Below are 25,449 nucleotides of genomic sequence, written 5' to 3'. Positions count from 1 at the left end.
AGTGATGACTTACGCTGCCAAATATCCTTCAGTTGTCAAACTCCTACATACACTTCAACACCCATCTCAAGTGCCCCTCTACCAGGAAGTCTCTTCCAAATATTCAAAACGGATCCTGAAATCCTCCTGTGGGATCCTGTGAAGCCTATACCTTCTACCTTAGCCCCCGTCAATCTAACTCAGTCGTCCCCTTCAGACTAGGGGCTCCCCAAGACCAAAGCCAGATCTGATTCTCCCTGGGTCCTGCCAGAGGTCATTTGGGTACCCTGAAAGAGCTGGGGCTCATAGTACTCCGAACCTCAACCCGATCCTGAGGCAGAGGAGCCCAGTGGAATGACTCCTTTCCTTCCTCACGCCTCAGTCTCCTCATCTGGGAAATGGGGCCTCACAAGGTCCTTGGCTGCTCACAGCCACGACAGCCGCCGACCCTCCCTCCCTCCCTCTCCTCTCCCCAGCTTGCAGATTGGCGGCGGCGCCAGGAGGAAGAGGCCGGGGCACTGGAGGCAGGGGAGGAGGCTCGGCGCCGGGCAGNNNGGCGCCGGGCAGCCCGAGAGGCAGAGGCCCTGGCCCAGCGCCTGGCAGAAAAGACAGAGGCTGTGGAAAGGCTGGAGCGGGGCCGCCGCCGGCTGCAGCAGGAGCTGGACGATGTCACCGTGGACCTGGAGCAACAGCGGCAGCTCGTGAGCACCCTGGAGAAGAAGCAGCGCAAGTTCGATCAGGTGAGGGCCTCAGTTTACCTGGCTAGGTAATCTGCAAGCTCGTCTGTGCTCCCCGTGGCTCCTGGGAGGGGTCGGGGCTAGGTGACGCACAGCTCCGTGACTGGACTGGAGGCCGGCGCCTCTTCCCCTGAGCCTCCATAAAGTGGGACACCCTGTCTGTCCTGGTTTCGCCTCCGGTCCCAGCATCATTATTAGCGGTGCTTCCTGACATTCTCAGGGGCGTCCTGGTTTGGGTACTGAAATACAGGAGCACCCTTTCAGTACCCCAGAGGGTGCCATGAGGAGTCAACGGGGGCTGGGGTGTGGCTCAGTGGCAGAGCACTTGCCTGGCATGTGGGAGGCACTGGGTTCGATTCTCAGCACCGCATATAAAAATATTCTCAGCATCGACAACTAAAAAAATATTTTAAAAAAAGATTCAATGGAAGAACACATCTCACTTGTCCTGCAGATTCCCTGAGTGCCTCAAGCAAGTTGCTTTCCCCCTCTCAGCCTCAGTTTACCAACCTAGAAGGTGGGCATCATATTGAGCATTTGGCAGCCGGAGGGAGAAATAAAAATTACACGGAAAGCTCCAGAGTTCAGGTTGTTAGAGTGTTAGTCAGCTTTCTGTTACTGCTGAGATAATCAACTTGCAGGGAGAAAAGGGTGCTTTTCATTCATGGTTTTGGGGGTTTCACCCATGGTCAGTTGGCCTAATGAGCCTCCACAGGCTTTCAGGCCTGTGGTGAGGCTGCACATGATGGCAGGGAGCACATAGTGGAGGAAGATGCTCACCTCTTGAGCAGGGAAAAGAAAAAAGAAAGGGCTGAGTCCCAGTGTTCCCCCAGTGACCTAAGACCTCCCACTAGACCCCGCCTCTTAAAGGTTCCACAACCTCTTCCCAGTAGCACCACAAGCTGGGACCAAGCTTTTGACACATGGGCCTGTGAGGGGCATTTTGGATCCAAACCACGGCATCCGTCTAGAAAATGGGAATGATATTAAGAATTTGACCACCTGCCAGTGCACATCTGTAATCCTAGCAACTTGGGAAACTGAGGCAGGAGGATTGTGGGTTTGAAAACAGCCTAGGCACCTTAGTGAGACCTTGTCTCAAAATAAAAAATAAAAAGGTCTGGGGACATGCCTCAGTGGTAGAGCACTCCTGGGTTCAATCCCCAGTATCCAAAAATAAATAAATAAATAAAATAATTCTAGCTACCGGAGCATGAAATAAAAATCACAGACTGCCATAGATTTAAGATCAGGTGATCCTGAGATTCAAACCCAGCTTAGCCAGGCACGGTGGCACATGCCTGTAATCTCAGTGGCTTGGGAGGCTGAGGCAGGAGGATCTCAAGTTCAAAGCCAGCCTCAGCAACTAAGCAAGGCCCTAAGCAACTTAGCAAGACCCTGTCCCAAAAGATGAAAAGGGCTGGGGATGTGGCTCAGTGGGTTCAATCCTTGGTGCCCAGAACAAACAAAGAGAAAACCCAGCTTAGCCCGTTCTTGCTGTGTAGCTTTGGGCAAATGCCCAACCTCTCTGTTAGTCTAGAAAATGCAGAGTGGCCGTGTCATTATGTCCCTCATATCCGAAAGATCTTTTCCCTGGATATAGAATCCTAAGTGAGCACTTTTATTCTCTCAGCACTTTGAAGATGCCCTTCTGTCTGTCACCTCTGCCCTCCATTGTTTCAGGTGAGAAGTCAGCTGTCATTCAAATCATCATTTCCCTGCAGTGAAGGTGATGTTTTCCTAGCTGATTTAGAAGTTGTCTCTTGATCTTTGGTTCTCACAGTCTTGGCTGTATTTGTCCTGCTTCAGCCTTGCTGAGCTTCCTATAGCTAAGGGCTTTCTGTTGTTGTTACGTGGATGTTTTCTGCCATTATTTCTTCACATATTTTTCTGGTCCACTCTTCTTCTTCTTGGACTCCACATATGTGTGGTTTTGATTGCTTAGCACTGTTCCAAAGGTTATCCAGGCTCTGATAAATTCTTTTTGCAACTTCTAGAATTTTCTATAAATTCTTTTCATTTAATTATTTTTGGATTGGCATCTTTGACTCATAATAGTCATTTAAAGTTTATCCATATGTTTGCATGTATCAATAATTTATTCCTTTTTATCGCTGAGTATTATTCCTGTATAGGTAAACCACATTTGTGTTTCTGTTAACCTAGTGATGAACAATGTTTGGATTGTTTCCAATTTGGGGCTATTCAGAGGGAACCTTAGTCTTTCTAATAGATGTGTAGTGGCTTTAATTCACATTTCCCTAACAGCCGATGATGTTAGGTATCTTTTCCTGACTTTTGTGACATCCACGTATCTTCTTTGCTGAAGTGTCTGTTCCTTCATCCTTTGTCTTTTGATTGGGTTGTGGTTTTCTTATTATTTAATTTTGAGAGTTTTGTATATATTCTGAGTACAAGTTCTTTGTCAGATATATGCTTTGTAAATATTTTGGGCCAGTCTGCAGCTTGTCTTTTGATTCTCTTGAAAGAGTCTCTTTGAGAGCAGAAGTTTTTCATTTTGATGAAATCCTACTTATCAATGGTTTTGGTATTGCATGTATGAGATCTTTGCCTAACTTGAGGTTGGAAAGGTTTTCTCCTCATTTCTAGAAGTTCTCCAGGCTTAGGTTTACATTGAACTCTGATCCACTATGAGTTAATTTTTATATGGCAGTATTGTGGCTCCAAATGATTTTTTCCCAAATTAATTTTTCTGAATATAGATATCCAAGTGTTTGCTGGGTGTAGTGGTGCTCACTTGTAATTCCAGCAGATTGGGACACCGAGGCCGGTTTGAGATCAACCTCAGCAACTTAAGCCTGTCTGAAAATAAAACTTAAAAATAAAATAAACTGGAGCTGGGTGCAGCGTCGCATGCCTATAATCCCGGTGGCTTGGGAGGCTGTGGCAGAAGGATTGCGAGTTCAAAGAAGGCAACTTAGCGAGATCCTGTCTCTAAATAAAATATTTAAAAAGGGGGGTGGGGTCTTGAGATGTTGCTCAGTGGTTAAGCACCTCTGGGTTCAATCCCTGGTAGCACACAGACACACACACAGACACAAAGATACCCAAGTCCCAAGTGTTCCAACACAATTTTTTTCTCTACTTAGTTTGTGTACATATTAAATTCTTTTTTCTTTTTTCTTCATTTCCATGTGTGTTTTAGAATTAATATTTCAGTTTCCAAAACAACAACAACAACAAAAGCACCTCCTGGTTTGGGACTATTGAATCTATAGGTCAATTTGTGGAGGATGCACCACTTCTTCTTTTTTTAAAATATTTATTTCTTTTACTTGTACACAATGCCTTTGTTTTTATTTATTTATTTTTTTTTACGTGATGCTGAGGATCGAACCTCACACGTGCTAGGTGAGCGCTCTACTGCTGAGCCACAACCCCAACCGGGAGGATGCACTTCTTAATCCTATTAAATTTTGGGTCCAAATAACTGGGTATCTATGATCATTCATTTAGCTTTTCTTAATCTTGGAAATGTTTTGTGATTTTTAACTGTATATCTTTCCCATCTTTTGTCGGATTTATTTCTAAGTTTTTCATAGTTTTGATGCTATCTTAAATGGAGTTATTTTGTTTACTTCTGATTGCTACTGTGCAATTGTGCAATTGATTTTTGCATATTTGTGTAATATTCTGCAACGTAGCTAATGCACTTATTATTGCTAGTAGGTTTGTACATAGATTTCACTAGATTTTTATCATGTTTTCTCTGAATAAAGACAGGTACCTTTTCCTTTACCCTCCTTCTGTGACTCCAAATACATGCATGTTTGATTGTTGGATGCTCTCTTAAAGGTTATTAAAGCTCTGTTAATTTTTGCAACTTTTTTTCTTTTTAAAATCTATTTGGGTAACTTCTATTGGCCTGTCGTCTTTTGCTGAATCTTCTGATGTGTCCAGTATGCTCTTATTTTCATGTAGTGACTTGTTTTATTTCATACATTATATCTTCAGGTCTGTCATTTCAATGGGGTTCTATCTCACAGTTTCAAATCCCTCCTGAAATAGCCTTTCTATTCCTCCATTAAGTCCATCTTGTTCTAAAATTTACTTATCATAGCGAAAATCCTTGAGTGATAATTCCAGTAGGAAATTCATCTGCAAGTCTGTTTGTATGGACTGATTTTTTTGTCTTAACTGTGCATCCTGTTCTCTTCCTTCTTTGAATACCTTGAAGTTTCATTGTTTGCCAATTACTGTAACTTTTAGAAAACAGAAAAGGTCATAAAAACACATATACTTTTCCTACACCACCCCAAAGAAAGAAACACTATTTCCTAAAGATTGGTTTGGTCCATTTGAGGGTCGAGCTGGTTTGGGGCATGGTTGCAATCCTGCTACCTCCCTCTTGTCTGTCAGTCTTTCTGTCTCTCTTCCCTAACCCTGGACACTGCTTTCGGCTAATCTGTTTCCCCCACTCCCTTTCCCTTGTCCTGGAAGCTCCTGGCTGAGGAGAAGGCAGCGGTGCTGCGGGCCGTGGAGGAGCGTGAGCGCGTTGAGGCCGAGGGCCGGGAGCGCGAGGCTCGGGCCCTGTCTCTGACCCGGGCGCTGGAAGAGGAGCAGGAGGCACGCGAGGAGCTGGAGCGCCAGAACCGGGCGCTGCGGGCAGAGCTGGAGGCTCTACTGAGCAGCAAGGACGACGTCGGCAAGAGCGTGAGCAGGGCCAGCACCCCCGAGAGGCGCGGGCGCCTGTATGAGGGGAAACACGCATGCGCACACACATATGCCCTTGCACACACGGGAAAAGAACCCGCCGTGGAAGTCATTGCTCCTGCACAAGCAGCAAGGGGAGTGCAGCTCACCCAAGCACAGGCATCCATGCACATGTGCAGGGAGGGTGAAGGGGAGCTTTCCACCAGACACACATATTCACACCTAGAACACGAGAGCCACTCACCAAGCACATATTCTGACTTTAGCGGACATGGAATGTGCAGAGAATCTCCATGAAATACACATTCAGGCATGTGCTCAGAGTGGGGAAAACTACTCAATACAGAGGTGTGAACAGAGAGAACTTACCTAGCACACAGCCTAAGAACCACCCGGACATTCCTGCACACACCACGCACATGCATGCGCACACACGTGCAACGTGGCAACTTCCACTTTGCCTCCTCCCACCCCAGCACATGCAGGCTCCCCCACCTGGCTTCCCTCTTCCCTCCATAGAAGGGAGGGACCCGAGGCAGCGAGCAGATGTGCCCCTCCCAGTTCATGCTACCAATTCAATGCTACCAAGCACCTGAGTCTCAGGTGTGCAGAATCATCCTAGAAAGTGTTTTATGAATAACCTGTGCATGAAAATTCTGTTGTCTGATGCTACATCCCTCATGGCCTGTAGGGGGTGCTGCAGGTCTGTCCTAGGCCCTTGTCACACCACTTCTGTCTCAGTCCCCTGAAAGCTCAAGGTGGCCTGAGGAACGCTCGGCTCCATCCATCCAATAAGGACTCTTGCAGAGCAGCACAGGCCCCAGGACACAGTCCACCCTCGCTGGTGATGGGGGCACCGTCAGAATCTGTGTTTAGTTGAGTCTCTGGGCGCACACCCTCCGGACACCCTTATTTCCTTCATACCCAACCGTGTGCTCTTGGGGGTGCCCAGATAGGAGTTTTGTCTTCCTCACAGACTGGCTGGTCTGCTGGGGCTTTTAGCCAGGACTGAGGAGAGCCCTGCCCCCAGACAAGCACCTGGCCTGCAGCCCCAGAATACCAGAGCTGAGTCCCTGCTGGTTTTAGAGCCATGAAGGTCTGTCCTTTAGGAAAACTGCCCAAAAATTATTTATAGTGATCCAAAGGCTTTTGCAGAAAATGGGATGTTGAGGGGAGAAAGTTTGATCCTTTTTGAGTAGACAAAATTAATTGACAGGTGCCAAATCAGAGAAGGCTCAGTGGGCCCCTTCCAAGGGCTGAAAGTAGCTACTACCACTGACCAGAATCTTAATGAGGACCACTTGGCCAGCAGTGATCCACAGAAACAGTCCCTGCCTGTGGGCTCAGAATCGGGCACATAAGTGAATGTTAAAGCACAACCTTGACAAGGGCTAAACTGGAGAAGGACTCAGTGCCAGGAGCATGGGTCACAGGGAAGACCTGTAGATCAAGGGTGGCTTCTCTAGAAGGTGACAGTGAAGGTGAAGCTCCAGGGGTGGGTGCCTCAGGATTCATCCACTACTTGGGGTTTTAACTTGCACCTCTCTGAACGATGAGAACACCCAAGTGCAGACAAGAATAGAGGTAGATGTGAATCTGTGGTACCCAGGGAGCCTGATGGCTCTGGAGCTTCTTGACTGCAACCTGTTTTCACATAGCATTCTTGAAGATGAAGCCCCCGTGAAGTGAGCCCAAATCCCAAATTAGAAAACTGTAGGAAATAACCCGGCATAAGGGGGTCAGCTGACCTAACAAACATTTGAACTGGACTCTCAAGGCTTCATATGATAGAATACAGGTTGAATAACACCTATCTGAAATACTTGGGACGGAGTGCTTCAGAATTTGGTGTGTTTTGGATTTTGGAATATTTCCTTTTATGCAATAAATTACTTTGGGGTGGAGACCAGGTTGAAGCACAAAAGTCATTTATGCTTCATATACACCTTATACATTAGCCTAAGGTGAATTTTTACAATATTTTTAGTGCACCTTCTGTTGACTGCAGGATGTCAAATGAAGTCAGGTGTGGAATTTTCCATCTGTGATGTTTGCACTATTAAATTTTAGGTTTTTCGATCCCTAACACTAATAAAAAAATAATTTTGGAGTTTGGATTTCCAGATTAGGAATGTTCAACCTGTATCAGGCACAGGCTATTCATAAAACGTGTTAAGATAATTTAGAATGAGACGGTAAAGGATGAATGGGTGGGTGAAGAACCAGAGGGGCACAGCTGCCTGCTGCCTCCTCGTCCTCCTTCAGCTTCCCCAACTCTGCCCAGGATCCCCACCTCCCCCACCCTCAGTGCCCTGGTACCCCGTGCTCACTCGCCCTCCCCCCAGGTGCATGAGCTGGAACGCGCCCGCAGGGTGGCAGAACAGGCCGCCAGTGACCTACGCACACAAGTCACAGAGCTGGAGGACGAGCTGACGGCGGCCGAGGATGCCAAGCTGCGCCTGGAGGTGACTGTTCAGGCTCTCAAGACACAACACGAGCGGGACCTGCAGGGCCGGGACGAGGCTGGCGAGGAGAGGCGGAGGCAGCTGGCCAAGCAGGTACGGGGGCAGGGGCTGAGGGCACCAGACCAGCTGGGTGCACCCTGTTGCACACAGGCACCAAGGGGGTCCCATCCGCCCGTCTGTCAGTCAGCGTGTCCACCAGCATCCCTCTTGCTGGCCAACCATCTTTTTGTCCCCAAACCACCTTCCTATCCCCCAGCCCATTGAACCCCTGTGTTTATCTATGGACGGACCCAATCATGCACCAAGCTATCACCCATCCACCGCCCTCATCTACACTACCACCTCCACCACCCACCAGCAGACAACTACCCAGCCATCCTGGCATCCAGCTATTCCTCCATCCACCCAGCTGCCCCTTCCAGCTGTGGACCTCAGTAACACCCAGGGAAAAATCATATAAAGAACCAAGTTCACCATTAGGGATAACAGCATTGCAGTGGGAATACATGGGCCATAGAACTGTGAGCTTCTCCAAGGAGGTGGGGGCAAGGAGAGACCCGAAAAGGGAGATGCGTGCACAGGCTGCTTAGATTCAGGGTGCACTGATCTTGGAGACTGAGGCAGGTGTTGGCATCAGGCATGGGTGGAGGTGCCCTGGCTGGGCAGCTGTCTGTCTGGAGCATGTATGAATTGCTACCATGGAAAAGAACATAAAGATAAGCTTTATTACAGAAATTCCGTACATATGTGCAAGGCTTGTGCTGCAAAGCATGGGGACACGTGGACCAGGAAGGAATTTCTTGAGAGAGTTTTAGGAAATCTGTGAGAAAGTGATTATCTCAGGCAGGCCTGAGCCCTCCCCTTTCATTATTTCCTGGCTCCAGTGTTGTCTGGATCTGACTGGAGTGAGTTCAGGCGGGTATCAGCACCTTTCCCTAGCCCCTCACTCCACCGGACCCCCAGACCCCAGTTTCGTTCACCCGGGATTTCCCCTGCTCTGCCCTCTGTGGCCATGAGTACTGGGCATGGAAGGGGCAGTGGCAGCCCTAAGTGTCAGAAAGATCCCTCTAGGACCAGGTGGGCAGCAGACTTGGGGTGGGGGTGCTAGCAGGTGGAAGGGGAGGGAACAGTAGCAGGTAACCAAAGGCAAGGGCTCTGTGGGTGTCAGTTCCCTATAAGACCCTTTGCCCCATGGAGATGCACGTCCAAGACTTCTCCCTGGCGGCCCTGGGAAGCACGGGAGGATTGTGAGCAGGATTAGACCAGTGTGTACAAAGAACCTTCTGGAACTGTGGGAATGGGCTGGAGGGGAGAGATGGGAAACCAGGAAAGAGGCTCTTGTGTAAAGGGAGGACTAGGCCAGAGCCAGGACCATGGGGAAGAAGAGGGAGAGGAGAGGAGAGGGAGGGGAGAGGCGAGGCAGGAGGATCTGGGCTTGAGGTGGATGGTCCTGCCCNAGCTGGAGGAGCTGAAGGCGCAGACGACGGCCGCGGGGCAAGGCAAGGAGGAGGCGGTGAAGCAGCTCCGCAAGATGCAGGTGAGCGCGCTCCGGCTGCGCAGGCGCACAGAGCAGCCCGCCGCCAGGGAGCTCGCGGGCCGCTTCTGTGCTTTCCATGTGCTGTTTTCTTTTACGCACACACACACACATGCACACACACACACGCACACACACACATATTTTTTATATATACACATATATATATGTACATATATATATATATGAGTTGTAGGTGGACACAATACCTTTATTTTTTAATATTTATTTTTTAGTTGTAGTTGGACACAGTACCTTTATTTTATTTATTTATTTTTATGTAGTGCTGAGAATCGAACCCAGGGCCTGGCATGTGCAAGGCGAGCCCTCTACCACTGAGCCACAACCCCAGCTCCCCCAGCCCCTATTTTGTTTTATTTTTATGTGGTGCCGGATGGAACCTAGTGCCTCCCGCGTGCACCACAAGCGCGCTCTACCACTGAGCCACAACCCGGCCCAGCTTTGCATGTTCTTTAACTCCAGTTTCATCACTTTATTTTTCGATATGGAAATAGCCTGCAGGTTTTAAAAATCTACCTATGAATTATACTTGGTTTTTGTTCAACAAAAAAGTATAGGTCTGCCCCCTAGCCCCAGGTAGCTATTAGACATCTGACACGTGGGGTCTGAAACATGAGTTACATACTGGATTTTAAAAACAGTACCCCAAAAAAGAGACAGTACCCCCAAAATATGATTTTACCATTATGATTTTTATGTTGATTATAAGGGGAATATAATATATATTTGCTATATTATGTATGATCACATATTAGGATATTAATAAAATATAGCATCTAAATTAATTTCACCTACTTCCTTTTGCCTTTTGAATGTAGCCACTAGAAAATTTAAAACCACATGTGTTCTTCAGGTTGCATTTCTATGGGGAAGAGCTGGTGTAAAAACTGTCCCTCATGTCATCACTGAGGAAAACCCCTTCATTTAAAATTACGTCAAAAATCGTATTAAGAACAGTAATAATGGGGCTGGGCTAAGGCTCAGCGGCAGCGCACTTGCCTGGCACGTGTGAAGCACTGGGTTCGATTCTCAGTGCCACATGTAAATAAATAAAATAAAGGTCTATCAACAATTAAAAAAAATAGAATAGTAATAATTGTCTGTCACCACCTGATGTCATTATTAACAGCTGTGCTAGGACCCACTGTAAAGGTGTAGTGTGTCTTTTATTTTTTTAATGGTGGTGGACATTTGGGTGGTTTTAAATTTTTCTTTATTTGAAGCACTGAGCAGAAATCCTTTGTGTTTGCCTGTTAACACATTCCCAGAAGTGCCCAGGGAGCAGCCTGGCTTAACATGGAAACCTGAGAGGGCTGGGTCGGAATGCTGGCTCTGCCACCGACTGCCCTGCATGTTAACTCTGTGCCTGGGTTTCTCTCTCTGTGGACTGGGGTCGTGGCACTGAGTTGTCAGCATGTGTCGGTGCAGGGCCTGGCCCCAGGTAAGCGGTCAGTGTTGCCATCCTCATTGTCCAGCCGTCACACTCGTTTTAAACTTTAATTTTAAGACGTGTTTTAAGAGGAAGTATCTGAGGCCCAGAGAGTGGGCAGAGATGGCCCAAGGTCACACAGCAAGCGACTTGTGGGCAGAAGCCCGGGTCCTTAGCACTCTGAGATCAATGGGAACCAAGCCCCCTCTGCCAGGCTGGTACGATGGTTGGGGCTTCCTGGGAGGCACAGCCAGGCTGAGCCTGCCACCCACTCCGTTGTGCCCAGGCCCAGATGAAGGAGCTGTGGCGGGAGGTGGAGGAGTCACGCAGCTCCCGGGAGGAGATCTTTGTCCAGAACCGGGAGAGTGAGAAGCGCCTCAAGGGGCTGGAAGCGGAGGTGCTGCGGCTGCAGGAGGTGAGGCTGGGAGGTCGGCTGCAGGAGATGAGGCCGGGAGGTCGGCAGGGGTGGCCGCTGGCCCTGGGAGGTGAGGCGGGGAAGGTGGGCGGGCCTGATAACTGACTGCCAGAGGCAGGATTTTGTCCTGGGGGCTCTAGGGAACCGAGGGAAAATTCTGAGTACGGGGATGTCGGGGTGAAACCGGAGGCAGGGAGGTTGGAGAGAGAAGACGAAGCCTGAGTCGGTTCCAGGGGACACAGAAGAGGGACAACGTAGTCAGGGGCAGGAGGGAGGGGGCAAAGAGTACTGCGGGTCTGGCCGGGTGCCTGCTTGGCACCTGGAAGAGACAGCGAGCTTAGCAGCAGAGGGCTAGGGCATCCAGAGGTGGGCACGGGTCAGTGCAGGAGACCGACCTAAGAGGAACCTGCCTGGACACTGACGTTCACTCCTGAGTGGCTTGGGGACAGTGTCTTCCTGATCAGCGGAAGAAAGACCAAGAGACTTGAGGTGTGAGGACCAGGAGCGGGTGAGATCAGTGTCCAGATAATTCCCCTCACCCCACTGACCGTCCGCCCCTGTCATCACAGGAACTGGCCGCGTTGGACCGCGCCAGGCGGCAGGCCCAGCAGGATCGGGATGAGATGGCAGACGAAGTAGCCAACGGCAACCTTAGCAAGTGCGTGGCCCCGGGGAACATGGGACGAGACGTCCTCCTCTGGCCACCCTGCCCTCTCACACCTACCCCTTCCTGTTCTCTCTAGGGCAGCCATTCTGGAGGAGAAGCGCCAGCTGGAGGGGCGCCTGGGGCAGATGGAAGAGGAGCTGGAGGAGGAGCAGAGCAACGCAGAGCTGCTCAATGACCGGTACCGCAAGCTCCTCCTGCAGGTGCGTGTGCTCCGCCATCCACTGCTAGTCTGGGTGTACACTCGCCTGGGATCCTAATCTTCAGTCCTCCTACCCAGCAGACATGGAAAGGGGAGTATCTGAGTTGGGTTTTGAAGGTTGAGTAGGAGTTTGTACTGGCGGGGAGGCTCGGTGCATTCATTCACTTGTATTACTGCAGTATCTCAAGGTCTGGGTACAAATACGAATTAGATGAGGCCTATGGAGTTTCTGGAGGTAACAGACTGTCACTTTATAGGGTGACAAGCATGATAATAGGAGTATTCTGGTCAGCCAGGCGTGGGAGGAAAGAGAAAGAGAGTTGACTCTCTCCGCAGGAGTCACAAGAAGGCCTTTGGCAGGAGAGGTGTTTGTCTGGAGTTTTAAAGCGTTAGTAGGTGCTCAGCAGAGAGGAAAAGCATGTGTTTTTAATTCATAAATATTTTCTGAGGCTTCTGGAAGCCCAGGTCCTATTCTGGCTGGTGCTGGGGACCAGCAGATGGATCAGTCTAGGTCCCTGCCCTTGAACACGTCCTGGCGTGGTGGAGAAGACAGACGAGCCCATGCAGGAGACCCCTAGGATGCCTTCTGGGAAGTGGGGAGGTCTTGGGAGGACAACAGAGCGATGAGATTTCCACAGTGACCTGTGTCTACTTACGTCATTCATGTTTAAAACCACATCTTGAGTTGTCTCATGCACCATGTCCCTGCACAGCTGGGGGCACAGGAAGGAGTCAGACCCCGCCCTTGTGGGGCTCCCAGGGTGGGGGTGGCAGGCATGTTCTAGGATGTGGCTGCTCCCATCACTCAATAAAATTGCAATCACTTCCGAGGCCTGCAGGTTCTGAGACCCACTTGCCCCAGTGAGGGAGGCATGCTGGGGGTGAGCCCCACCATCTGAGAAAGAGAGAGAGATTTATGCAGCTTGCAGTTGTGGAGGTTCTAGTCTGTGAACAGGCAGAGCTGTGGCTCCTCGGCCTCTGTCAGGGATTCCGGATGGCAATGGTGGGGAGCATGTGGCAGAGCAGGACCCTCTCCATGGAGTTCCCCTAGAGGGTGTGCCCCCAATGGCCTGAACACCTCCCTCTAGGCTCCGCCTCTCAAAGGTTCCACCCACTCCTAGCAGCACTAACCTGGGGACCATGCTAGGGGTCCTGAGCCTTCTGGGGACATTTAAGAGTCGAACTATAGCAGTGTTTTAACGAACCTTCCAAGTAGCTCCAATGTCAGCCAGATTGAAGCCACTGCCCAAGAGAACAAGGTGCGAATTGCCACTGGACAGACATCAGCAGAAGAGTAATAATGTGCCATTTCCTCCTAGTCCTAGACTAAACGAAGGTTAAAAGGGTTGGAGTGAGTAAAGTGATGGCCACATGCTCGGCAGTTATGTGGAGTATGACTTTAAAATAAGGGGAAACGTGCAAGAACTCTTTTAAAACCAATTTTCATTCATTATATTGGTGGTGATATTATAAGCATTGTTTTTCTGGGATCACTGTGCATGTCACATGGGATAACGTAAATGACAGTATGGGATGTGCTGATTCTGGCACCCACCATGCCCTGGACATGAGGATGCTAATGTGGAAGAATCTAGCAGGCATAAGGAAGGGGTTAAAGTCAACACAACAGGCCAGTGACCCTGATTTGGATGCAGTCATATCCACAGGGGCTGACAGTGTAATTTATGTGATCCATTTTCTCAGGGTCCACCCCCACGGGTTGGAAGCAACCTTCAACCCAGTAGCAGTGGGCATCCCCATGCCCAGGTTGTGGTCTGGAAAACCATTTCCCACAAGAGACAGAGAATTCTTCAAAATAGGAATTCTTCAAAAATGGCTGATTCCATATTTGGAGCAAGAAAGGAGCAAGAGTTGAGGTGGGAGTGTAGCTCAGTGGTAAGGCACTTGCCTTACATGTATGAAGCCCCGGGTTCCGTACCCAGCACAACGAAAAGGAAAGAAGGAAAGATAGCCTAAACCCCTGCCCGTCCCCTCAGGGATAAAGACGGTGCAGCGATGTCAAAAGGAGTTGGAAGTTGACGTGCAGCGCCTTCCCCTGGCCCAAGATGGGGCAGTGTGAGCTTCAGAAGGGTAATAATGGCAGTTGATTTGAACCCATCAAATATGTAACTGTGTTTAAGTCTAGCTCACAGTGATTTTTTTTTCTTTTTTGAATACTGGGGGTTGAACCCAGGGGCACTTAACCACCGAGTCACATCCCCAGGTATTTTAATTTTTTATTTTGGTACAGGGTCTCACTAAGTTGCTCAGGGCCTCACTAGCCTTAAACTTGTGATCCTCCTGCCTCAGTCTCCTGAGTTTCTGATATTACAGGTGTACGCCACTGTGCCTTCTTACTGACATTTAAAAAAAAACACTAGTCACCACACTGGTGTCCTAGAACTGCTGTTAGCAAATTATCTCAAACCTGGTGGCTTAAAACAAGAATTTATTCTTATACTTCTGGAGGCCAGAAGTCCAAAATCATCAAGGTGTCATCTGGCTTGGTTGGTCCTGTCTCTCCCTGCTTCAGTGACTGCCAGTCACCCTTGGTGTCCCTGGGCCTGCAGGGCACCACTCCAGCCTTCGCCTCTGTCCTCCCGTGGCTTCTGCCCTGCGTCCTCTCTGCCTGCCTGGGCCTCCTCCCTTCTTACAAGGACACCAGGCCTGTGGGATCTAGGGCCAGCCCTACCCCAATATGACCTCATCTGAATTAACTAATTACATCTGCAAAGGCCCTATTTCCAAATGAGGTCACATTCTGAAGTTCTGAGTAGACGTGGCTTTGGCAGGGGCAGATTATCCAACCCTGTAAAGACACCCTTGGCAGATGACAGAGAGCCAGCTCATCACCTTGAAAACTCACAAATAGATTTGAGTCCCTGGACCGACTGCCAGTTTGCAGGAAGCAGAGAGGACAGAGAACCATGCTGAGCGTGCGTGTGTGAGCAGAGGGGTGCAGACAGGGTGCAGCTCTACACGTGCAAAGGGTGCAAGGAAGAGACAGCCCTGAGAGTCGGGATGATGAGCTATTTGGCAGGCAAGGTTGTTAATACTAACATCCTAACACCTTTACCTGGAATGGTAAGGTTTTGTTTCTTCACTGGGAGAGTGTTGACAATTTATCACACTTTTATTTTGCAATAAAAAAATTGAAGAAATAGAGGAAACTATGCGAATCCCTGGGTGGATGTGTTCAGGTGAGTGGGAGATGAAATGAGCACGAATCAGCCGGCCTGACCTGCTTCCCTTGCCCAGCACGAGGCCCTGGCTCAGAGCACCTGCTGAATACGTCAGCAGGACTACAGGAGTGTGTCGACACAGCCACGATGGAGTAGCTGCTCTTTTCCGAGGACACGGTCCTCACGTCCTGCGGGTCTCTCCTGTCAGACCTGCTGGGTTGCTCATTACAAATCCAGACCCACTGAGGCAGAATCTCTTGAAGGTGGCACCCTGGAACTTGCATGTTCCTCACAAACTTCCCCAGATGATCCTGCTGCAAACAAAAGTGATAAACCCCTGGAACAGACTCAGTCATAGTCAGAGGTAGAATTCATAGCATTTCAGCAAGTTTGTGGTGGTCTCATGGACTTATTAAAACAGCAAAAAAACTACCCAAAAGGTTAAAACCCAGGGTTGGCAGTGCTGTTGGGTGATACAGCAATGGCTAAAAGTACAAGTTAGCGTTTGTGAGTATTTAGAATGTGTGCAGGCTCTGTAATATAAAACTCATCAGTCCTCTTAATTCTTGATTGGTCACCTGTTTGCTTCTGAGGCTCCATCACCATGTCCTGCCCTTACCCACCTCTGCAGGTGGAAACTCTGACCACAGAGCTGTCTGCAGAGCGCAGTTTCTCAGCCAAGGCTGAGAGTGGGCGGCAACAGCTAGAGCGGCAGATCCAGGAGCTACGAGGACGCCTGGGTGAGGAAGATGCTGGGGCCCGGGCCCGCCAGAAGATGGTGATTGCAGCCCTTGAGTCTAAGTTAGCCCAGGCAGAAGAGCAACTGGAGCAGGAAAGCAGGTAGGTGGGAGAGGATGCTTTGGGCTGCAAGTAACTGCTTCCTATGGAGAGTACAATTTATACAAGAATGTAGCAGTTAGCTATAAATGCATAACAAACCACCCTAAAAACTTAGTGTTTGTGAGTTTGGGGGCTGGCTGGTTCTCTTGAGCTTGACTGAGTGAGCCTCACTTTTGCATCTTTGCTCAGCTAAGGGTCAAGTAGATGGTTTTTGCTGGTCTTGACTGGGTTCAGTTAATAATAAGCACTTGCCTCTCTGCTCCATATGGCCTCTAATCCTTCAGCAGGCTCGCCCAGGGTGAGTCAAGGTCCCAAGAGTAAAGGAAAGTGTTTTAAGTTTTCTGAAGGCCTACATTTGGAGGCTGTGCTGCACCACTTCTACCATAGTCTATTAACCAAAGCAAGTCATGGGCCAGCTCAAGTTCAAGGGCATGGGAAAACAGATCACCACTTGACAAATGCAGCTCTGGTCATTATTGCCAAGGGTGTGGGTACAGGAAGGGGTAAGAATTAGGGTCATTGTTTCTATAAGTCTACCACAAAAGGAATTTCTTTTTCTCACATGATAAGAGTTGGAGTCAGTCAAAAGAGGGAGAGCTCTGGGTGAGCATCTGTGTAGTCCTTCCCTCATGATCACAAAATTGCTGTGCTTTCACCAAGCACATATCTACATATCCACACATATCCACATTCAGAGTAAGGAAACAGATGCAATATATGGCTGAAAGATTTTCTGTCTTCAGGTTTTGGAATAATTAAGAACAGTCCCGGGCTGGGTTGTGGCTCAGTGGTGAGTGCTCACTTAGCATGCATGAGGCACTAGGTTCGAGCCTCAGCACCACATAAAAATAAAAATATTGTGTCTACCTAAAACTAAAAAACAAATATTTAAAAACAAAAGAGCAGTCCCATGACATTCCCAGGTGAAAACTCTATGCTAATAGGACAACAAAACATTTATTACTAAACTTAATACAAATAGATCTTCCTACTGCTCGATACTATTTGACAACAACAATACTAATAGTTCTCATTTACTGAGGACTCACTATATAGTAGGTATGTGACTACCTGTATGGACATGTGTGACATCATGTAACCCTTGTGAGAAGACCATTATTATCCCTATTTTAATATAAGAAGACTGAAACAGAAATAAGCTGTAAATCTAGGATGTCTGACTTACAACTCAGCATGTACCATTGTCTAGAGGGGTGAGTGCTGTCACATAGGAAAAAGTATACTAGGTTCCCTTTTCATTCACTCACTCTCTTGTTCACTCATTGGTTCAGTCAGGAAGCTGTAGTAACAGTATACTGCATACCCTCCCATGCGTATGGCACTGAGGAAATGGTGAAGCTAAACATCTCCCCACAAAGACATGGTTGGCTGGGATTCCCCACTTGAGATAGGCTCAGGTCTGGGAGTAGGTGTGAGAGGGAAAGGTATGGAGGGCACCAGGGCACGTGGAAGAGGATCATTGGTTTTGGGAATCTGAGATGCAAGAAAGGGATCAAGGAGATGAAATGGAGACAAGGCTTGAACTGCACAGAGCCTTGAATGTCAGGCCAGGGAGCTCTCTTCTGGAGCACAGGGAAGTCATGAGGGTGCCATTAGCCATAGGAGGAGCAGGACCAGCTCACATATAGAGCTGAGAAGGACTAGAATAGAGAGGCTGGAGCTGGGAGGCCTAGAAGGAGGTTGAATGAGGAGCCAAGAGCCCAGGTAGAAGATGAGGCCTGAGCTGGGACTGGAGTCATGAGGATGCACAGAGGGGGACAAAGAAGAGATTGTGGGGGGAGCTGAGGACTGGTGGGCTGCAAGGGGGAGGGGAAGAGCAGATAATTGGGGGTTAAGCCTGGTGACTGGGGAGTACTGGGAGCTGGAAGGAAGCTGCTGGATTCACTGTGAGAGGCCTCACAGATAGGAGGAAGGACTCAGCCCTGGAAGCTCACCAGAGGAGGTCCACAGGCTTGCCAGGCACCCAGGGACTCATGGGAATTGTAGTTTAAGGCCCATAGGGAGGCCTTCCAGGGGCTCATGGGTACAGGGACCCAAGCCCCTGTGCTCTCTGCTCCATTATAAAGATGAGGACGCAGATTGAGAGGAGGTGAACCACCAGCTCAAAGTCACCCTGGGAGCTACAAGTGGTCAGACGATTTGTAGTTGAAGGGGTCTCTTCCCTTGCCCCACTTTCCACTTCTCAGTGCCATTGCACTCCCCCTGTCAGCTCTGTGCCTGATTCTCAGCCAGGGATGAAAAGGTCCAGTTGTAGCTGTTGAGCACTGCCCATCACTAGGGGCCCATCACGTGGACTTTACCCGGGGTGTAACAGGCCCTGCAGGAGACAGCAGGCAAGCAGGGACTGTAGGTGGGGGAAATTCAGGAGATGGGAGGAAAAGGATGTGAGGGGAGTTAGGAGATAGAGAAGGTAAGGATGACTCCCAGGCTCTCACCTGCAGCTCCAGGTGGATCATGAAGAACCCAGAGGTGGAATGGGCTTGGGAGAAGGCGCTGAGCTCTATAGGGAACTGAGGGACGTGTGGTCTGGTGGAGGCCCAAGCTGGGGGCTGGGCCAGGCTGCAGCTCTGAAAACAGACTTAGCAGACTTCAACCTGCTGACGTGGGAGAGCTGAACTTGTCCAGGGAAGTGTGTGAATGAGAAAGAGAGAAGGCGCTTATGGACAGCCAGAGAGGGAGGCTGAGAAGGAGGACAGGAAATTCCATGCCAGACAGTGAAAGTAGAGCAGGAGAGACTTGAGTCCTGAGTGAACAGGGCTTTGAGCTCAGAGACGAGGGAACAAGACAGAGTTCAGGGGATCGCTGGGACAGGGTCCAGGTACTGAGTGGCCTAAAGATGAATGGGGCAAAGTAAAGAAGAAGGCAAATATTCTGCGTGGTGATGTGGCCTGGAAACTGGTTTCAACCCCTAAAGAAACTCACTGGAGACAGCTCTCCAGAGTGGAGGGATGGGGGTGGGAGGGAGCAGTGGGGCTACAGGAAGAGCAAGCTGTAGCATCTGAGGTGGTCAGGAAAGAGGAAGTCCATGCGAGCTGTACCAGAGGCCACAGGATTTTTGTAGGAGCTGGTGTTGGCTAATTGGTTGACAGGGCATTGCCCCTTGAGTGGCCTTGTGCAAGCAGTTTTGAGAAGTCCTGGACAAGCCCTTAGACCACTCTGCCTAAGAATGTCCCATGATGAGTCCTCTTGTGGTCATCTGGGCATCTGTGCATGAGAGCTTCCTGGACTTGCTTTTGTTAGAGTTGTGACACAAGTGACTCCAGTGTTTATGTCACTTTCACACTGGGTGGTCAGTGAGTCAGTCGGTCCTGAGATGGAGGACTTAAGAGAAGAGGATCAGGGGGGAAAGCTGGAGAATGTGAGGGACCTAGTGGAGACTGGAAACTGTGAAAACATGGATTGGATCCTCAGGAGTGACTGGAAGGAAAAAAAACTGCTTTTCTCTATACTCCACTCTGCACAAAACACTTCTGGCTCCAAATGTGCAGTGGTTTCTCCCCCACACTCAGTTCTCCTGTGCTTGTTTCTTTGTTGATATTGCTGCCCCTTGCTGTTTTGAGACAAAGTCTCACTATGTTGCTGAGCCTGGCCTGGAACTCAGGATCCTCCTGCCTCAGCCCCCAGAGTAGCTGGGATTACAGGCATGTCCCATTACGCCTGGCTTCATTCTCCAGTCCTCTCGTTCTCTGTGTGTCCTATGATTCAGTTCCCACCTAATCCAAGTTAGCACAAACCCTGCAGCATAAGGCCCAGTCCCAAAGACTGTCCTGCACTTCAGATGCCAATTAAGCAGGAAGCCCCAGCTTACCCTCACTTTCTGTCTGACTTGGCTGGAAATTAAAGGTTCTTACAACAGATCTCAAGAGAAATGCTTTACTTATATTTACCCATTTATACAGTTCAGGAACAGACACAGAGAGGTGCATAGGGCAAGGCATGTGTGAAGGTACAGAACCCCCATGTTTTCTGTGGGTGCACCATCCTCATGTGGCCAGCAACCTGGAAGCTCCTCAAACCCCAACTGAAAGGGTTTCTATAAGGTTTTATTACCTGGGTGCTGCGTTACTCATGACTAAAACACTCAGGGTCACTCCAGGGGAACTGGGCTGCATGAAATAACCACACAAGAGACAGAGATACCTTTTTCTTTTGGGTCCTGTGATGGCTCCTCTGACCTTAAGGGTCTGGGAGGGGGGGAGAGAGCGAGAGCGAGAGCGAGAGCGAGAGAGACAGAGAGAGAGAGAGAGTGAGCGCTGACCCCTTTTCTTGAGGAGAAGCCGTTCAGATGAGGCAAGGGGTCAGGTTTCAGGGGGCTGAATCTAGCTTCCTGATGTCTGCTGTCAGCAGGTCGACTGACATCTAGAAGGCTACACCCAAGGGTAGAGCAAGAGAAGGGGACACACAAAGGGCATTTCCATGGAACATTCTATCCCAAACAGGGCTAAGGGGGTAATATCACAAAGGAAGAGGTGAGTATATCTCGATCCATGGGGCTGTAGGAAGGCATGCCTATACATGAAGACACATTCTGCTACTTCGAGGATCGGGGCAGCCATCTAGGGTCACTATGAATGTGGCCAGATCACTACGAAAGTGACCAACAAAGCCTCTACCAATCACAGGAAGGAAAATGCTGGTCACTTAGCGCAATGGCCCCCCACACCTGGTGTGATTGGTTAAATCATTGGCCATTGGTAACTGGCTTAACTTCCAGCCCCTTTCCCCTCTCTAGGGTGTGAGTGAGGAGTTGAAAGTCTTGACCCTCTAATCGCATGCCCTCCAGGACACCCTGGCCATCAGTCATCTCATTAGCATACAAAAGGACACCTCACTTCAGAGATTCCAAGGGGTTTAACAGCTGAGAGCCAGGAAGCCAGGTGAAGACCAAATATATATGTTTATTATAAATCACAGTATCACAGGAGACATTTTTAGGAACAAAAATGGTATCAAAGTAGAAGTCAAGAATGTAGGGGCTGGGGTTGTGGCTCAGCGGTAGAGTGCTCACCTACCACCGCATGAGGCACTGGGTTAGATCCTCAGCACCACATAAAAATAAAATAAGGATATTGTTTAAAAAAAAAAAAAAGAATGTAGATGCCCTTGGAGACAGGAGCCCAGTTGCCAGGGTCTGGCTGAATAGACCATGGAAGCCTGCTAGGGGTGAGAAAGAGGGAAGAGGCCAGTCCAAGAACAGGGTAGCAGCCACTAGACTGTTGGCAGTCCCAGGGGAGTCCCCCTGAGCCTCCTCTGCATCTCCCTTTAGAGAGCGCATCCTCTCGGGCAAGCTGGTGCGCAGAGCTGAGAAGCGGCTGAAGGAAGTGGTTATGCAGGTGGAGGAGGAGCGCAGGGTGGCGGACCAGCTCCGGGACCAGGTAAGCAGTTGATGTCATTAGGGAAGAGTGGGCAGTGGGACTGCTGACTTAAAAACAGCATAGACCATCTCAAGAGGCAGTGAGCTCCTCTGCCACACAAGGAAACAACATGCAGATGCTGGACTGTACTGAGTTCTAGTCAGATGCCAACCTGGGGTTTGGAGCATCAACAGAGGGTTTTAACTAGTGATTTGGCTTTTCACAAAAATTCTGGTGTCTGAAAAGGGCCCAGGTAGGAAGCTGAGGCAATCAGGATGAGGAAAGAAATTAAGCCCTAAAAAGAAGCTAGACCAATAATTAAGTAACAATAGATTAAGTGCTTTTTATGTGCCAGGCACTGTGCTAAAGACATAACATGTAGTACATTCATTCTTATCAGAACCCTATAAGATAGGTACTGTTACTTCCCCTATTCAAGTGAAGAAACTGCACAGAAATATAAAGTGACTTGCTCAAAATTATTTATCTAGTAGGAGATGGGATTGGGTTTCAGACACTGACCCAGAATCTGTGCTGTTATTTATTGAGCAGTTATTGTGTCATAAGTAATTGCTTTAAAAAATAACTAGCATTTTCTCACTAGCCCTATTTCACGGTAAAGAAACCAAAATGTTAAAAAGAGATATAATTTGCACCCAAATCACAGAGTTCATAGGTGATTGAACCTGGAGCAGACTCCAGGTCTATCTGGCTAGACTTAGTCCCTGTGCCCTTAAAAGCTCAGCTATGCTTTATTTGCTATTCATTCCACAATTATTGAGCACCTGCTACATGGCAAGCACTGGGCTAGGCATTAAGAGATATGGATGTTAATGAGACAGACAGTTCTGTTCCTCATGGAGTTCACATTGTCAGCACAGAGAAGGATGCAGTAAATATATAAATGGGCAAAGGTAATTGCAGATTGTGGCAAGAGATATAAAGAAAAAAAGGGAATGAAGAAAGAGGAAGTCAGAGGAATAGGGAATCCATTTTATCAAGAAGACCTCTCTAAGGAGGTGAAATTTGAATTGAGATGCATAGGATAAGGAAGAGCTAGGAAGAAGGAGTAGGCGCAAAGTCCTTGAAGAGTGGAAATAAGCTTGGTGACTTAAAAGCAAAAAACAAACAAGCATGCTAGAGAGAAAAAAAGGGGTGAGGTGTTGAGGGATAAGAAATGGACTATGTGTGTTCCCTCTCTGGAGAAAGAGATGAGAGGGTCTGAGAGGATCTTGATGAAGTCTTTCTGGTCAGTGGGCATATGAAGAGCAGAGAAATAGTCAGGAATGAGAGCCTGCCCACCTGAAATGCTGGGACCTTATGCCAGCAGTACTGGGGAGCCATGGAAAGTTGTGAACAGGGGACAGGGTCAGATCTGGGTGTAGGAAGAGCCCTCTGAGGCCATATGCAGATTGGCTTACAGAGGATCCACTGGAGGCCCACTGGAGACTGGCATGACAAGAGTGAACAGAGAGCAGGGGATGGGACAGAAGGAGTCAGGGAGCAGGTGAGAAGGAGCTGGGAATTAGATGGCTGTGGGAAAGGAGAGTGAGACTCAGAGATAAATCCTGGGCCCCCTACTCTGCCAAGCTGGAGAAAGGGAACCTTCGGGTGAAGCAGCTGAAGCGGCAGCTGGAAGAGGCTGAGGAGGAGGCATCCAGGGCTCAAGCTGGTCGCCGGAGGCTTCAGCGGGAACTGGAGGATGTCACAGAGTCAGCTGAGTCCATGAATCGAGAGGTGACAACGCTGAGGAACCGGCTCAGGTAAGGCCGTCCTAAACATATGCCTGATGTGTTCTAGGGATAGAGAGGCTGGGTCCTTGCCTGCGTGAGAAGAGAACAGGGATGCGGGGAGCGGGAGCTTGGGAACAGGGCTGGGATGGAGGAGCCAGGTCCTCAGTTATTCCCTTTTCTTCCCACCCCCATTGCTCTGGCTCATTTCTGTGCCCTCTCTTTCCTCCTTTGTACCTCTATTTTTCTGTCCATTTTCCACTTCATCTTCCTCTGTCCCCCATCTCCCTCTGTCTTCACCTCCTCTTGTCCCCCCATCTTTCTCTGCCCCTCATTTTGCCATCCCCCATTTCTCAGTCCCCCATCTCTTCATCCTTCTCTCTCCTTTCGGTCTCCTGCCCCTCTCTCCCCATTTCCTTTTCTTTCCCTATCTCTCTCCATATTTCCCCATCTCTCTTCTTTCTGCCCCTCTCTTTTCATCTTTGTGTTGGTTTTCTCTTCTTTCCACAGAAGGGGCCCGCTCACCTTCACCACCCGAACGGTGCGGCAGGTCTTCCGCCTGGAGGAGGGCGTGGCTTCTGACGAGGAGGAGGCCCAGGAGGCGGAGCCCGGCTCTGGACCACCGGCCCCTGAACCTGAGGGCCCTCCACCAGCCCAGCCCCAGTGACCCACCTTGCCAAGGTGCACTAAGGGCAGCAGGCACTTGTCCCATGCACCCCACCCTTTGGCTTCTTGCACTTTGGAAATGATGTTGCCCTTTGACACTTTTTGGCATTTATCAACCACCTCCCCTCCCTGAGACATCCTGTCAACTGGTGGTCCCCCAAGCAAAAAGGAGAGAGACTGGCTAGACGGCAACCACTGGGGCTCTATTGCTTGAGGGGAAGCTATGGTCCCCTCAGCTCCCCATCCTTTCTTCAATTGTTAAGGATCCTGAGCCCCTTGCAAAGACAGGACAAGGAGCCCCTCTTATCCTCTCCTGCCCACTCTGTCCTCCTTTCTAATTGGTCTTCTGTAGTCACAGGTTGGAGTTCCCAGAGGGGTCTGGTAGCGTCTCCCTTACTGTTCCAGCTTCCCAGCCCCGGCAGAAATAAACTCCAATCCCTGATTGGACTCTTAGCTGTGACTGTGTGTCCCTCCAGGGAACCTCTGATGGGGTGTGGGGGCTTCTTCAGTTCCCCTGGGTTGGAAGGAGGGGCTCTGCTGGTTTTAATCACAGCTTATTATATAGTTGAGGAAGCCCAGGCTCTCTGAGGCCTTATTCCTCACTCCAAGCCTCCAGTGAGTGCCAGGGGTGGGCTGTGCCAGACCAACTCTCAAGTCTTTGCAATAAATAAAAATTTTTAAAACGACTGATCATTTGGGGCTGGGATTGTGGCTCAGGGGTAGAGCACTCGCCTCACACGTGGAGACCCTGGGTTCGATCCTCTGCACCACATAAAGATAAATAAGTGAAATAAAGGCATTGTGTCCAACTACAACTAAAAAAAATAAAAATAAATCTTTAAAAAATGATTGTTTGAGCTGGGAGATCTGTGCCAAGCACATGATGTTTGTCTCTACCCCTGGCAATCCTTTAGAGAGAGGCATGTCACTGCTTTCCAGTACCTGGAACAGCTCCTGGCACTTAGTAGACAGCAAATACTTGCTTATTGATAAACCACGCCCCTCCCGCCCTTTTAGCATGATGAAAAACAAGCTCAGCTAGACTGAGTTGCTTACCCAAGGACACAGCTGGTTAGAAGTTGAGTCAGGATTCCAACCTAGGCATAATGCAGAGGGTGGGGCCCTCAGCCCTGAGCTCATGGTGGGTGCTCAGGTCTGCAGCTCCTGGGCGGACTAGGCCCCTCTCGTGAGTGCTGATCCGCATGTTTATCACCAAAGAAACTGAAGAAGGCTCTTGCCCGAATAGGGCGAGAGTCCGCAATCAAGGGGATGTGTGACCCACCAAAGTCACACCCTTGCCATTTTAATACCAACCCACTCCTGAAGTCCCAGTTCCTCTGCGTGCTCCCAACCCCAATCAGGAGAACTTCTCAACAAATAGGAAGCAACTTAAATGAAAAGGAAGTTTTTATTTCGATGGGGAGTGAGAGGGTGGGAAGGGGGCATGACAGTTTTTCTTTGGGAAGGGTGTGACATGCGGCAGCTTTTGCATTGGGCGGTTCATGCACCCTGGGTGGGCGTGGGGGAGGCTTGGGG

At 49.3% G+C, this 25,449-nt stretch overlaps 1 protein-coding gene across 10 annotated transcripts in view; it reads left to right on the top strand.

The window, feature by feature from the left end:
• Positions 1-24,599, top strand: part of Myh14 (myosin heavy chain 14) — a 72,450-nt gene extending 47,851 nt beyond the window's left edge. For 7 of the 10 annotated variants that reach the window (XM_048790479.1, XM_048790477.1, XM_048790476.1 and 4 more), the window contains 8 exons: positions 9,315-9,392; positions 11,126-11,254; positions 11,824-11,912; positions 11,998-12,121; positions 15,934-16,142; positions 21,430-21,538; positions 23,108-23,280; positions 23,758-24,599. In XM_048790479.1, the coding sequence (XP_048646436.1) occupies positions 9,315-9,392; positions 11,126-11,254; positions 11,824-11,912; positions 11,998-12,121; positions 15,934-16,142; positions 21,430-21,538; positions 23,108-23,280; positions 23,758-23,914 (1,068 nt within the window). In that variant the 3' untranslated portion in view covers positions 23,915-24,599. Of the gene's footprint in view, positions 1-455; positions 720-5,177; positions 5,391-7,735; positions 7,949-9,218; positions 9,393-11,125; positions 11,255-11,823; positions 11,913-11,997; positions 12,122-15,933; positions 16,143-21,429; positions 21,539-23,107; positions 23,281-23,757 lie in introns of all 10 variants that reach the window. The other 3 variants (XM_048790481.1, XM_015496479.2, XM_015496478.2) reach the window with 1 other exon arrangement.
• Positions 24,600-25,449: the final 850 nt, after the last annotated feature.

The sequence above is a fragment of the Marmota marmota genome, unplaced genomic scaffold (genome assembly GCF_001458135.2).
Source record: "Marmota marmota marmota unplaced genomic scaffold, marMar, whole genome shotgun sequence".
Taxonomy (NCBI): Eukaryota; Metazoa; Chordata; class Mammalia; order Rodentia; family Sciuridae; genus Marmota; species Marmota marmota.
The sequence above is the reverse complement of the archived record's forward strand: the minus strand, read 5'-3'. Positions and strand labels throughout refer to the sequence as shown.